This window comes from Balaenoptera borealis (assembly GCF_965194805.1).
Source record: "Balaenoptera borealis genome assembly, chromosome: 16".
NCBI lineage: Eukaryota > Metazoa > Chordata > Mammalia > Artiodactyla > Balaenopteridae > Balaenoptera > Balaenoptera borealis.
The window spans coordinates 47,165,332-47,180,753 of NC_138872.1; the positions used below are offsets into that span (position 1 = coordinate 47,165,332).

The 15,422-nt window shown below is 49.9% G+C and overlaps 1 protein-coding gene across 2 annotated transcripts in view; it reads right to left on the minus strand.

Moving 5' to 3' along the window:
- Positions 1–15,422, minus strand: part of CFAP61 (cilia and flagella associated protein 61) — a 258,593-nt gene that overhangs the window by 7,715 nt on the left and 235,456 nt on the right. For both annotated transcript variants that reach the window (XM_082359538.1, XM_082359537.1), the window contains one exon: positions 2,561–2,651. In XM_082359538.1, coding sequence (XP_082215664.1) covers positions 2,561–2,651 — 91 coding nt within the window. The remainder of the gene's footprint in view (positions 1–2,560; positions 2,652–15,422) is intronic.

Sequence of the window (15,422 nt, forward strand, 5' to 3'; positions counted from 1 at the left end):
TTTGACTACACAGAATTTCACCTTGGTCAGTGACCCTTTGGCTAGATGCATGACCAGAGGATTTATAAGCCATCCCCCTTTTGACTTCCACAAAAGGATTTGAGACGTCTTATAATGATCTTGTTTTCAAAATAAATCATATACACATTTAAAATCTACATATGACTTATGATGACAGTCCTAGATAATAGTCATTTATTTCTTTCGCCACACGTGGAGGGAGGGGAAAATTGATAAACTGAGTGCTAGGACATCATAGTTAATGGGATTGAACTTCTGTACTTCCCTGAAGACAAGGTAGAAAGTGAAATTAAGTGGGTTACATCATCTCAATATTTGATAAAAGGAATTACTGTTATTCTGTAGTGAAGGCTATCTGCTTTGTTTTCCTGTTACCAGACTCCTCAGTGAAATTCCTGCATGTCTGTTTGTATGACTATCTCTATCTCTATCTAATCTCTATCTCTATCTAATCTCTATCTCTAGCTCATTACCACTTCCACTGTTGGCCTGTCTCCACCATACCTCTCACAGTCACTCTGACTTTTGGTGGCCGGCACTTCCTTGGGGCCGTTCTTCTGTGCCCGTGCTCACACACAAGCCCTCCCTTTCTCCTCCCCCAGCTCTCTGAGTCCCTGTTCCATGTGTATCTGAGCTACAGGCAGACACCACTACAGGCCCCAACACCTCCTGTGGCCTTTACACTTGACAGATGTCAGCACAGTCCCCCAGTGGAGGCTCTTCTTGCAGAGGTTCCCCTTTCTGGAAATGTAGAGAACCCACAAGGATGGTTGGGGAAGCCTTAGAGCATCTTCTGCAAAGGCCACTTGCAGTCTCCCTGCTCTCCTGCCAGGGCCCACTGCCAGGCCGAGTTTATGCACTGCAGACTGACCCACGGCAAACATGTTCTCCTGCCTAAAAGGTTTCGGGAGCCTCAGTGGGTGCCATGAGAAGCAGCCACCATTGCGTTTGAGGATGTGTGCTTGGGAAGATGAAGGAAAAGTTTCCGTTTTAAACTTGATACCAAAAACCGCTTGGCTCTGTGCAAAAGGTTAACTGAGGAGTTCAGATCTGGGGTTTAGAAGGTTTAGTCTTAGAGTTTTGATGGAATAGCTAGAATACTAATGACTCCTTCTTATGGGGGCAGCGGTGAGCTGCAGGTTGTTTTGGGAGGGAAGGAGGGAGGGAGCTGAGCAAAGCTCAGTAAGCACCAGGCTTCCAGCTCAGGGTCATGTTTTAATGTGGACCAACTTCCTCACAGCCCCGAATGAAGTGCAGGGACCTGGCTGACCTGTGACATCCTAAATCTCTATCTCTATCTCATTACTATTCTCATCTCCAATTTGAATGACTCTCGCCGTGGCTGACCTGGGCCTTTAGCCGTCGGCCCCTCTGCTTCCCTTGGGTACGCTCCCCTGCCTGGTTCCTATCTTTGTGGGCACCAAAGAGAACTGAGTTTGGTTTAAACTTTAAACCTATGTTTCCCAATCTGAATCTACTTCAGATTAGTAACATTACGTCAGTTTCCCAGCTTGGACCCCCCAGGGATGAAACTGAACAGGGGCGGGGCAATGAGGAGAGGGTACCACGCCACCGCTGCGGTCCAGTGCCGACAACCCTGGCTTTGGAGCGGGAGACCCTGGGGTTGCGTGAAGTGTCTCGGCTTCCGCTTCCTCATGGGTGAAGTGGAGGCGATGACAACAGTGCCCCCACCCACCTCGGAGGGTCCCTGCGTGGTTCGGTGAGGTGGGGCGTGCAGCGGCTAGAACGAGGGGCCTGGGGACCTGGGCTGCGTCTGTGCATCCGGTGTGGCAGCCCACACCCCGGGGACCCACGAGGAGGCGACACAGAGACGCAGAACCTGCCCGTCTAGACAGTCAGACGAGGCGGAAGCTCAGCTGAGCCCCAGCCCTCGTCCGAGCGAATCGAGGAGGAGTCTAGAATGGACGTTTGGCCAAAGATGTAAACTCCCCGCAACTCTGGTAAGGACTCTAGGTGTTGAAAAAAATAAAGTTTCACGAATATTTTACTATGTACACGGCAGAGTCAAATTTCCTGCCGAGTACGGAGGCTGTGGGGTGTGCAGCCTCACTTCCAGTTAATCCTACATTGCTTGGAGAAAGAAGTTTCGGTTATGAAAGGAGTGCATTTGGACACCTGTTGAGTCCCCTGACACCTTTGGAACAACGCGCGCACACGAATGGTTAGCGAACAGCTGGCAAATGCGGACAGAAACTATAGGAAAGCAGCCTTCGTGCTCAAGGGCAAGGAGATACGACCCACACCGCACTTTCAGCCCTCGCTGTCAGCGGATAATGAAAGTACAGGTACTTGTAAAAGGGGAAGACAAATTTGCCCCGCGTAAAAGATTTGAACAATTCACATTCCCTGAAATATCACCATCTATGTTTACCTATTCCGTAGTTTGTTTCTGTGAGGGACAGTTGATTTTCAAAGTGAAACCGTAAAGTGGGAATGTAGGGAAAAGTCTAAATGACCAACAACTGTAACTGCTTCTAATTTGCAAGGAATAACCTACATATCCGTTAATCACTCTTACCTCCTTGGAGGATAAGATCTGGCGTAACTCTTTCCGGAGATCAATAAAACGATCGTGAAAGAGGGCCATGCACCACGGCTCCGTGAAGTAGCTGGTGAGCGAAGAAAAAGGTTCAGTTAGTTGGAAACTTTCTCATTACCACTAATAAAGTATTTACCTGCTTTTTTGCCTTTATAAATTACGGTTCTGGCCCTTTTGCAATCGTTTGCTCATGAAATGGCTCGCGGAACAGCACGGCCAATCAATTTTGTAAATGGATGTCCCTGATGTAAGGCCAGCTTCCATAATTACATTTAAAGTGGTTTAATTCAGAGCTGGGGCAAGACCCAGTGAAGAACCCTGATTTTATCAGAATTTAAAAGCCTGAAGACTTGTAAAGAACGGTGTCTCCATTATCTGCCCTCGTTTGAGAAAAACAGATTGCAGGATTAACTGAACTGCTGCATAAACAAATTAAATTTGGGGAGACAATAACACAAATGTTGTTCATCATTAAGGTTTCTGGATTAATAATGACCAGAAAAACAGGCCACCTCGGTGTTGCAACACGGCCTTCGTGCAACTGCACGGACGCCTAATTGAATCTTTCTTCAGAGAGCAGTTCTGTTCGTGGCCCTATTTGCTAACTTTGCCCTGAAAACTGTTTGAACATATGCTTTCTTATGTGGAAGACAGTATGACCATCCTTTATTTACAGGGGATTGCTGAATATTTGATGCATTCGTGGAAGAACCAGGAACATTTACTGGTATTTAACTCTTACTTTGTCTTGATGCTCAGTGTCTCGGAACAGGAAACTTCGCTCCTTCATGGTTAGAGACACGTGGGTGATGTGATCTCCTCTGGATGTGAGTTTGTCGTTCCTGGGACTGTTAGTGGATGTCACGTGTGTGTCCAGGGGAAGAAAAACCGGTGCCCACGTGCAGATGAGCACCTTCTGTTTTCCGAGACAAGTTAATTCTTGGGAAGGAGGTAACGAGCCCCAGGGACACCGAGGCATTAAAGGACCAGGGCACTGACAAGCATGCGTACTATCAACCTGGCACTCAGCTACACCACTCAGTACCTATCACCTGTTCGCCTGACCAGAATATGACCTAATTTCATCCTTAAATACCTACTTTGTTGTTCAGGTCATATTTTCATCCAACTATTAATTCCACTAACGTGGGCTCCATACCCATTCTGTGACCAGCACTGTTCTGGGTACTGGGGAAACAGCAGGGACCAACACAGACAAACATCCCTGCCACCGTGGAGCTTATATCCAAGCGATAAATAAGCCCATGTTCAGCATGCGAATGAGAACTGCTTAGAAGGAAACATAAATCAAGCGAGGATGGGAGACACAGAGCAAGGCTCTCACCTAAGACAGTGACTTAGTGAGTAAAGCCCGAGGGACAGAGACGGAAGAGAGTGAGCCACGTGGGGCTCTGGGGAAAGAGCCTTCCGGGAACAGCAGGTGCAAAGGCCCGGAGGCAGGAATGTGCCTGGCCCTCAAGGAGGTGGAGTAGAGATAAGCAGGGCGGGGGGCGGGGGGCTGGTGGTGGTAGGGGTTGAGCTTAGGAAGGTGATGGGCAGGAAGGATGATCCTGGAGGCAGGAGTGCACTCACACGTGCTGTGTAATAGCTCCATGGCTGTCTAGCTCAGCACCTGTGTGCAACAGGCGTCCTATAGATGTTCACTGAACCAAGGAAGGAATAATGAACGCGTGAACTGCACACAGCACGGTATACACTCCATACTGCCTGGCCCTGATTGGTCTTTCATTAATATAGAATAAAGTTCTGCTAAATAAATAGGTGATAAAACACTGCAAAGTGCCCCAAGATGGGCAGTAGTACCAAAGAGCAAGCCTCATGGGAACAAGGGGAGAGCCGTGGGTGAGCCCAGGCTTGAAGGGTGGTCTGCCTGAGCCCTGAGGCCCGGAGGGAGGGCAGAGGGGGTCCGGGGGGCACTCGTGGAAACCTGTCAGAGCTGTGAGTGACTCAAGGCTGCTGAATCCTGAATGAATGGAGTTGATGGGGGTTCTGGCTGGGGTTCTGGGCCCAAACAAACCCAGGCCAACACCCATCCAACGCCCATCTAATTCCTGGAGCAAAGGCACTGATGCGGAGCTGGCCACCTTGGGAGGCATCAGCTCAGTGGGGTGATGTTTTGACACATCTCCTCAGACGGTAGCTTCTTGGACCAAAGCATCAGTAATGCCTAAGCCCAGACACTCAAGCGCAGCTGTGCCAGGATGGTCCCTGCCTCTTAGGTCTCAGCAGCTTCTAGAAAAGCTTCAGGGAATTGTGGACTTGCAAATCTTGAAACCACTTGAAGCCTGAGTTAGAGACCAGTGGGCGCTTTTATGTTTGTCGCCACCTTTCCTGCATTGCTCAGACGCCCCCTCCTCCCGTGTGTGTTTTCACGGCAGCATCAGGAGTTTCCACCCTCTTGGTTTCGAGGTCTACAGTCACAGCCTTCTAGGCGGCATAGCCTCTGTCTCTGCTTTCCTGGCGCCAGCACAGCCCTGTTCCAACTACCCAGGTGCTGTTCAGGCGTCTTCCCCGCCCAGCACCTTCACAGTCCCGGCCTCTGTGTTACCATCAGTGACTCTGCATCGTGTGCTTCCAAGAGGGGGCTCTGGGGAAACCCACTTCTCTTAGAATGAGTGCAGCCCACCCTGGGCCCTGGCCCATCGTCTGTGCCCACATCCCCATCGCCTCCACTCAGGAGGCTGAGCACAGATGGCTGGAGAAGCCTTAATCCTCTGAAAATGTATCTGCTATGCCCGTCTGCACAGGGCCTGGGGTGTCAAAGAGGAAGCCGAGGTTCCTGCAGATTCTTTCTTCTGCTGCTTTGGACTCACGGCCTCTCACCTGGAAATTCGACGCCCGCTACTCTCATCACAGCCTGTTGAGCTGTTTGCAGACAGTAACTCAGGAGACCTGAAGTTTCATTTCTTCCACTCTCCCGCCACTGCCTCCTGTGGTCAAGCGTTTGGGGATTCTTGTCCAGAAGCTCACAATCTCTGCAAACTGTTGGCTGTGCACATTCCCAGGATTCATCTGGGGACAGCCATGCCCTTCAAACTAAGCCAACCAGTTGACTTCTGAAGCCTCCTTCTCAGTCTTACTGCAGCTTCAGTGGTGCCCTAGGGGTCGCTTACAAGGGGGTGATGAAATGCTAGCGCCCACGCCGGGGAGCTGGGCGTCACCAAGGAGCATGTGGGCTCCTCCACTGTCGGGAGGGGAGCCTCTGCACATCTGTCTTAACCTTCATGGCAGGCGGCACCCGGCTGAGCCTTCGTTAGACTGGCCATCCCAGCCACATGGGAACTGGAGTCCTGGAAAGTCACAGTCAACTGCCTTTCCGAACTAGCCGTGGGCTGAGGAGCTTCCAGGCGTCCTCCCTCTGCCCGGGGTGGGAGGCTGGAGCTCTGGGCTGGGGGGTGCTGACCGGGGGCGGCAGAGTCAGGGCACCCCGTTGGGGGCCGCGTCCAGCTCAGCCTTCTCCTGGCTCCAAAGCTGCGCCCAGACCACTCGCTGCTCCCTCTGCTGCCTTCTCCCTGTGGAGGGTCCGAGGCTCTCACCTCCTCCGGCCCCTCCAGACACCTTCCACCCTGGCCCTCCTGCCTGATGCGCAGCCCAGAGGACCCGTGTCCACGTCTGCACCTCCCCGGTGCCATCCATGCCCACGGCCAGTGCAAACTTCCTCTGCGGAGCTAACTCGTGGCCTGAAGGCTTCCACCCACTTCAGCGCGTGGGACACTTCTGACCGTGCGGGAAAGCTGACCCAGGGAGTGTCTTGACCTCTAACGCATGGTGGGCAACGGGTCCCCACGGCGTCCAGCACAGGCTGGTTCTCAGGAGACTGGAGGCGCAGGTGAGGATACCTGGGCCTGCTTCTCCCCCGCTCTGTGGAGAGCTTCTGCGCTGGTGCGGTGACCCCGTTTAGGGTGGGCAAGAGGGGGTTTGGAGTGGCATGGACCCCTGTGGGCCTCCTTGAAATCATCCTGGAAACATGGCAGCCTTCATTCTTAAAATGGGAAGAGCTTTGAATTTAACAGAACTCATTTTGCAATGGATGAGAACATTTAGTCAAGTGAAGATCATCTCCTTTTGCTATAATGATGTTAGAAGGAAGTTTTACTTTAGGAAAAGCTTTAGGTCTAGTTTTCCCCCCAAACTGAATGGCTCCTGTGCTTTAGTTGCTTTCCTTCTCCATAGAAAGGAGAGGGGCTTCTGGAATCCTTGCCAAGGCTGGTGGGGTGGCAGGTCTGCATTAACGGCCCCAGGTGCTGTGGATAGTTGGCATTAGCGCTGAGCTTTGGGGAAATGTATATTTCCGCGAACACTGTGAATTTAAAAAATAGAAAACAATAACTTCTTTCCCAGTTTACATTCAAAATGGAAGACCTCCATAGTTGGTGGCCCCGCAATCTTCAGGAGACACTGTCTGGTAAGAGCACGGCCACGTGTGGTTTCTAAGTGGCTGTGTAGACTTGGGTGTTTGCATCACGAAATTCATTTCTGAACAGCCATGAGAAAAAGCTTACACAAACACTCCAGGACCCAAATAGGACCCAAGACGTGACTGTCTCTGTTCATTTTGCCACGGCTGGCCTGGTTTATTTGGGGGGACTTAGATTCTCCGTGACTTTTGCAAATGATACACTTTTCTCAGAAGGCCCAAGAAATGTCAACTTGTGGAACTGAATTAACCATTCTGGTCGATGTGGTGCAGTCATTAAGGAATTGATCAGACTTCTCCAGAGCTCATCCTCGTCTGGTCATTCGGCCTAGTTGATTGACACCATCACACAAACGGGGTAGGGATCTGGTAACCAGCTCCGCCACTGGCCATGCCAGATGCTGAGAAAAGCAAATGGACAAGACACGCCGGTGAGGCTGCACTCGCCGGCCACGGGAGAAGCAGGACGTGTCTAAGGGGAAAGACAGGTGGATAAATGCTGTTCATTCAGGTCCTGGATCTCAAGCCCAAGGCCAGGGCCCTTCAGCAGCAGGTAGGGAAGGAGAGAGAGTTTCAGAAGAGCAAGGCTCAACTGGAAATGCTAAACTACACAACAGTTGGAAAAGGCAGAGAGTGGCAGAGAAGAAACACACCTTGCCCTCCAAGATCTTTTTTTTTTTTTTAATGAAAAGCATTCTAATTTTATCTTAGTGTGATAATAGTCAGTTTTTGCTTTTGGACCTGATCAGAGGGTCCCTAGCTGCCCCTCACACCTGCACAGAGGTTTATTCAAGCTGGAAACTCACCCAAGAGTTGCCTTTTCTCCTGGGGGGTGGGGGGCCCTGCAGCTGGGGGGCCCACAGGCCTTCCCGGAGCATGATGTTCTCATGGTCCAGGCCCTTTCTTGTACTGACAGCACCACATACTCATGGTGGAGGACAGACGTTCTCCTCCTGCCGGGCCTGGGAGTAGGTGACACCAAGCAGGAATCCTCAGCCTTTGGGCTGCAGCATGGCTGGGGGGCCTCGGCCCTCCCGTGGACACTCCACATGCAGAAGAAAGGAAGTGACAGACGACAGGGTCCATCATCCAGGTTGCAAACAGACACCCTGGGGGCCAGGTGTGACCTAGAGACGTCTTTGCTTTGGCCTGAACAGCATTTGGAAATTGGATTTTCGGCCTTTCTCTAAAAGGTCAGATTCGGCCACGTTGGGTCCTCGTTGTTCTATGGCAGCAACCAGCTCAACGGACAGATGCCCCTGCAGTCCCTTGTGGTCCATCCCCCAGCCCGGCCAGCATCCCTCACCTATGGGGCCACGGTGGGCATGTGGTGTGCCCACCAGGCCTGGTTAAGCGGTTTGGGTGACATGGAGGTGTCACCAGCAAAGCCCAATGGGAAAATGAGATGGAATCTGGGTGATAAGGTCTAACTCTTCTTTTGTGCTCAGTCTAGTTTCACTTGCCCGGAGGGGAACTGTGTGCAGATGCCTCGCACCTAACGTGTTGGATTAGAGTTCCCAGCTGTAGAACCGACACCCTAGCTGAGCTGGGCGTGTGCAGAGAGGCTGTGCCCAGCTCTGGGCCCAGAGCTGGGGCAGCACAGCTACGCCGCCACCCCCCAGAGCCCCGTCCCTCCCGCCGGTGAGATGCCTGTAAAGCAGTCCCATCCGCATCCCCGTCCCTGTCCCGTCCGAGGCCTGTCCCAGAGAGCCTGTGCTCTAGGGCAGGAGCTTGCACCTCTCCCTTCTGTGATCAGAGGAGAAAGCTTTCCTCTGCTCTGAGCCCATCTCCATCTTGTTCTATTGGCACAAGTGACACGGGGCCGGAGGACCCTTGTTGGGACTTGACTCGAAGGGTTGGTAACAGAAGCAGGTGTGTAAACATGTTCTCTGAAGCCACCTGCCCCCGTCCCCTTCCCCAGGCCAGTACGTGTGCCCAAAACACATATGCTGTCCTGTCTTCCTTTCTTCTTCCATCCTTCTGTCCATTCGTCCATCCTTCCTAAGAGGTCCAGTGAGGCCTTTCAAAGCCCTCTGTCTTTCCCTCCGACACCCATTTTGGTCTGGGCTTCTGTTCTCTGCCGCCTCCACCCGCCCCTCAGCGAATGCTTGTTCCTTCTCCGCCGTGCTCTCCCCTCCTCTCTGTCTGAGGCGTCGGCCAGAGCTGACCTCAGTGGCTGCAAAGTGGCAACGAGGGGGACGACCGAGGGGGCGATTCTTTGCTGTTACTACATCACAGCCATTGGTGGCAGATGCTTCGCTGGGCACTGTGGTCCCCACCCCCAAAGTGCACACACAAGGGTGGATGTGGTGGAGTGGAGGGCCGGGGGAGGGGCGGAGGGCCGGGTGGGGCGGCTGCCCTCCCATCTGCGTCCTTTCTGTCGCTGCATTTCTATGTCCACCCGTCTCGGGCAAGTGTTTGCCAAACTTCAGCCCCTTGGGAACCCATCAATTTTTGCATGGACTGTATTATTAATTACTTCGTAAGTATCCTTTAGATTGATTTGCTTTTTAAAAAAAAAAACTGAAAGAACTTCCATTGCCTTGTCCTAAGCAATAATGCCTGTGAAAGCGCAGGTCTGATGTGTGAGTTACACTTTTTTCTTATTCTTATTGAAATGATTCCATCATTAGTAAGATGTGTGTCTCTGCCACCTAAAGCACTTTGTCTTCTGCCTGGGACACTGTTTTCTATTACGCTTTGATGGTGGAGGTGCTGTCAGCTGGGGACACAAACTCACAGACACTGTGTTAAACAGTTTTTGTACATTATCTCACTTCATCCTAATTCCAATCCTCTAGAGTGGGACTTGCTGGCCCATTTTACAGGTGAGGGAAGAGATTCAGAGAGATTAAATGACCTACCCAATGTCACACAACTAATGAGTGGCTGAACTGGGTCTTAACCATAATTGTGCTTGACCTGACAGTTCTAGCTCTGAACAACAGAATAACCAAATCTCATCTCCTGAGCCTTTCTAGCAACTTTCTGAATCACCCCAGTTTCCTTGGTATCCCCTGCATTAGACAAGATTAGGTTTGATTGCAGTTTTTTAAAAAAATTCAAAATAACCCTGGCTTTAAAAAGGCATAGCGGTACTTTTTTCATATAAAGAAAGTCTAGGTGGGGTGTCCAGGATTGGCATGGTGGTTCCATAGACATCAGATCACAGCACTAACCATAGGGCCCTTGGCCTCACTGAGCAAAATGGCTGCTGAGCTCCAGTCATCATAGATATGTTCTTGGATGGAAAAAAGGAAAATGAGGGTCCTTATTCTTTATTTTAGGAACAATTCCTAGAAATCTCACACAGTACTTCTATTTATATCTTACCGGCCAAGTTTGGTCAAATGGCTTCCTTGGCTGCAGGGGAGTCTGGGGATCATTGTCATTTATTTTAGGTACAAAATAACATCCTATAACTCAGGATTCTGAAGAGCAGAGAGAACAGACATTGTCTGCCATGATACCCAATAGACTCCACAACATCTACTTTAAAATCTTTTCTTAAAGTTAAATCTACATAAATTGGGAGAGTGTGTTTAGTTGAAGTTCCCAGAATGAGAACATATCTTTAACTAGATTTAAACCTGTCCCCAAAGTAAGCATTCTGGAAACACACACACACACACACACACACACACACACACACTACTTTCTGTATGTGACAGTCACCTCCAAGTGCATGGGAAAGCCCTGGTATCTTCCACATCCCCATCTGGCCTGAGTTGGCTTAAATGCAGAGGAGAGGAGAGAACAATTTGTGTTCCGACTGTGAGGTTGCATTCTGGTCATTTTATTCTGCCCATAAAAGAAAGTGGATTCATGCATTTCAATACAGTTTTCAAAAATAAGAATAGGAACAAATAAGCATTTCCAGTTAGCCCTAGGTTTGCTTGGAAATTAAATTACACGTTTCTGGGGTGGTGGATTTACTCAAGGATGCCACATATTACACGAGCAGACACAGCCCCATGATACACTGTGACAAAAAACCCCGAAGACCAAAATGGAAGTTTGATGTGACTATTTCCTGTCCAACTCAAGTTTGCCAGAATCGCTATCTAGTTCATTTATTGCTTCGAGGCAGATCTAGAAAGGTAAGATGAATGATTTTCAAAGCAAAACCAACTAGTTATTTGAGATCAGTTGTAATTGTCACCTGCACAAGATCTAGATAACAGAAAACCAAGTCTCCTCTGAATATAATTCGGCTACAGTGTTGTTGTCGCAATCTGCAACAGGCATCGCCAGATAAAGGATGTTTACTGCTCTAAGGAAAAATGCCTCTTGATGCCCTGGTGCTAAAAGCAAAATTCTGATCTTTGGCAGAAGTCACCATCTTCTGACTGGCTTGTAAGCAACCTCTCTCTTATTGCTGGTCAGCTCATGGCTCTGCAGAGCTGGTGTTTGGCCAGTTACCCTGGTGTGCCAGGAACCAGAAGCTGGCACTGCCTACGGCCGGGCACCCTGGGAGCCCCCGCCTGGCTGCAGAGGTGCCAGGAGAGACAGTCTTGAACGGCGTGGAGTGTGAAGGCTGCTGTCTGCTGGATGCACCGGAACCAGTGTGATTTATTTGCCTGTGAGTGGATGCACCCTCAGCCCCGAGCCGAGGTGCCGGGAGGCCGTGCTATCTGTCAAGCACGAGTCTGTAAGAACACAGAATCCCAGAGCACATTTGTCCTGAGTCTGTGTCGGTGCCCAGATCGCGCTGAGGATGAGAGTCCTGCCTGCCTTCCTGCCAGCCCTGCCTCCGGAGTCTTGGTTTCCAGAAATGCTATTCCTACACGATTCTCCGAAAGATCTGTCTGCTGACCTTTTGTTTTTCTGAATCCTGGACACTTAGCCCAGGAGAAGCTGTGCTTCATCTTAGAAAATGGAATACATTTCTCTCAGGCACCCTGCAAATCTAGCCACCGATACACATTTCCCTCCTTGCTTTGTCCCGGAAGGAACCCAAAGCTAAGTGCTCAAGTTCACTGCAGAAGCACATGCGCTGTGGAGGGCACAGCCTCTCCACCTGGGCTCAGCTTCGCATTGCTGGCCTGCCCGTAGCTGCCCTTTTACTGATGGCCTTTCTTTTTATCCCAGCTCTGTCACTTGTTAGCTTATGTAATCTTGAGCTGGGTTGCTTTAACCTCCCAGCCTCAGTCTTCATAGCTGTAAAATGGGGATAATGATGGTCCTTACCGCAAAGAATGACTATCAGAATTCTCGGAGACACTGCAGGAAAGAGGTCTGGCTGTGTGCCTGGTGCAGGGCGGAGGGCCTGTGTATTGTGTTCTTCTTCTTCTTATTATTATTACTGCTGTTGTTGTTCTTAATTATCCTATTGCATGTATTTTGTGTAAGCTGCCTCAGACCCTTTCTGGTGTGAGTTAGAGACCAAATAAATGATTACAATAAACACTTTTTGTTTGCCATGTAATTGAAAGTCTTTCTTTGGCATAATTCTGCAGTTCTTCTTCTTGGGGACTGCTTTTGCTCCACTCCAGGGTGTCTGCATAAATTCATGTAGCTGCAGTTTTAGAGTAGCAATTCGTTTTAGCTGCGATCAAGGTAAGAGGGACTTCATGACAAACCTTCATGATGTTCTGTCGTGTACTGGAGAGTTACATGGGAATAAATCAACTGTGGCCTCGATTGCTTATTTTGGTCTGAGCTGATGGAAGTTAAATAAACGGTGTTTTACGTGGAGTTCCCTCTTTTTGCCTGTTTATTATGAAGAGTGAGCCAATCAGTCACAATGGTTAACCCAGCCCTTGGTAGGATGTATGCAGAAGCAGAGAGGAAACTAGTGGGGTGAGGATACAGGCACCCCCCCCAACGCCCAGCTGGACCGGATTATCTTCTGACCTGCTTTTTTTGCCTGACTTGCCAGGGCAAAACAGTCTTCTCATAGAAATAGCATGATTTTTATATAGCTAAGAATTTTGTTTCTATTTAAGTTGACCTTTCCATTCTCATTGAAGTTGTGACATCACCTGCCCAGACCTTTGGCTGCAGTGGGGAGCTGGCCGGCCGCCCTCTAAGCCCAGAGCCTGGGGACCAGTTGACATCCAGCCCCACGTACCTGCCCTTTCAGTCCATCTGCAGTATTTCCTTGCATGTTGCTGGTTTCTTAGGGGCTGCATTAATTGAATTTTGACGAGAAATCTAGTGCCCCTGGAAGTTGTCCAGCTATTTACATTGATTTGTTTTATACATTCAGGACTCAGAGGAGGAGGCGAGGTTAGCGTTTAATTCCGCGGAGAAAGGCAAGCTCTGAGTGCTCGGCTTCCCTTCCTGTGCCCCCTCCTCCTATTCTGTGCCTCTCTTCATAGAAAGCACAACCATTTTCCTTTAATTAGGCTGCAGAGAGCACAGGCTAGCATTAGGCCACTCAGCCACTCAGCCATGCTCACAGCCATGGCCATTTCCTATCTATTTTCTGTAGGAAAAGAAAAAAAAAAAAGTGTATATATGCACACATAACCCCCCAGAAGTCTTGGGGGGGGGGTGTGGAACAAAGGAATCAGTGGAATTACCTTTTGTGAGACCGAGGCCACAGGAGCTAGCAAACCCCAGAAAGCAAGATATTTTGCTACCTCACAAGTCCTCTGGTTAGATGAATTGCTCTTTAAATGCTAAAGGACTGCTTAGTAGAAATGTCATTCACTAGTACAGAATATATACAGCATGTTTGATATATGTTTACAATCATTGTGATTAGCACATATTTAAAATAATTACCTTTCATAACAACAGTTTTTCTAATTAATATGTTTTTTTAACTGATAAAGCTTTTATAGAGACGATGACAAACTACAAACTGTTCCTTCGCTTTCTTTGCCACTTTTATGCTTTCAGGTTTGTAGTTTCCAAAAATCACATATTAAAATTCAACTAACATATTCCCAGTTCTTACTTCCCTACAGCACAATAATGAGGGGAATGGATACGACCATGTCTATAAGCATCCCTAAGTGCATGCTGATATAGATAAGTGAATAAATAAATAAACGGAGGAGAAGGGACAACTCTTCCTTACAGTCGAAAGCCAAGTAATAAATATGGAATGAATGCTGGAGCTAGACAAAAAGCACCCTTTGGCAAACAACACAGTAACAGTTGTTTCAGGCAAGAATTGTTTATGAATGCTAAAATAATTGGAGAAAAGGACGATGGAAAATAGGATATTTATAGTCTCAAAGTATCACTCATTGATTATGAAGGTAAAAACAGAGAAGCCTGCATCCTCCAGTTTACAAATGACCACAGTTAACAACACAAGTAGACGGACAAACCTGCACGCGATGCACAGAGGGGGACAGAGCATTGCTCCCGCAGGTCCTGCCAAGGAGGCACAGCCCGAAACGAATAATGAGGAACCATCAGACAGACCCACATGGGTAGACTTCTACAAAATACCTGGCCTGTGTATTTCACAAGTGAAGGCTCCCGACAGAAAAGGGCTGAGGAGCCGTCCCAGGTTGGAGGCAATGATGGAGGCACAAGAAAGAGATGACAAGAGGATTGATGAGAAGCCGGGGCAACACCAGTATCTCGTGGGGGCTGGTGGGGTGGGGGAGCGGAGGGAGGAGCTGGAGCAAAGCAGCATCACGAGTGACCGGGAGTGTAGGAGGGACCTGCGGAGCCCCGCCAGGCACACACCCAGGGGCCCAGGTGGTAAAGCAGAGTGAATGTGTGCAGCTCTGCAGTAGCGGAGCAGGGAGTCTGGGGGTCTGGATAAGATGGAGCTGGGAGGGGCCTAGAACAGGGTGTGGGCTTGGGCGGTGGTTTCGCAGAGGGTAGAGGTGAAGGCCGGAGGGTAGAGGTGAAGGGCAGCAGGTCTGTGTTAGCGGCGGGCAGTATGATGACATGACAGTTTCTGTCCCGGAGGCGGGAGGATTAACACAGGGCCAGAGCCATCCCTGGTCACTCGTGTTTGCAGAAGAGGGGTGTCGCAGGGTTCTTGTCGCTGTGTCCCCTCCCTGTCCCGTCTCAGACCGGGTCACGGGGGGCGTGATCTGATCACGGCTGCATTCCGTGAGCACTGGGTATCACGGCCGCGCTGCTGGCTTCTGGGACCATTTTTCACTTTCTCAGAATGGACCCAGGAGGCTGAGATGGGGAAGGAAGAGAGAGTGCCTCCCATCAGCGGCTGCCTAGAGGTGAAGCTCCAGGACCCTCCCCTGCAAACACCCTCTCACCCCTCATTCAACCCAGTTGTCTGCCTACTTCTCTCCTGCACCCAAGCAGCAGAACGTAGATGGAAGGAACCCCACGCGACCATGCTGCCAGATTGGCTCTCATGCCCATTCATCCTCGCAGATTCTAACGGGCACGCAGCGTTGCCTGGCCATCCAGACACTGCCTGAGTGAATACACTTTTCTGCTCTCTGAGATGACTTTTTCTCTCTC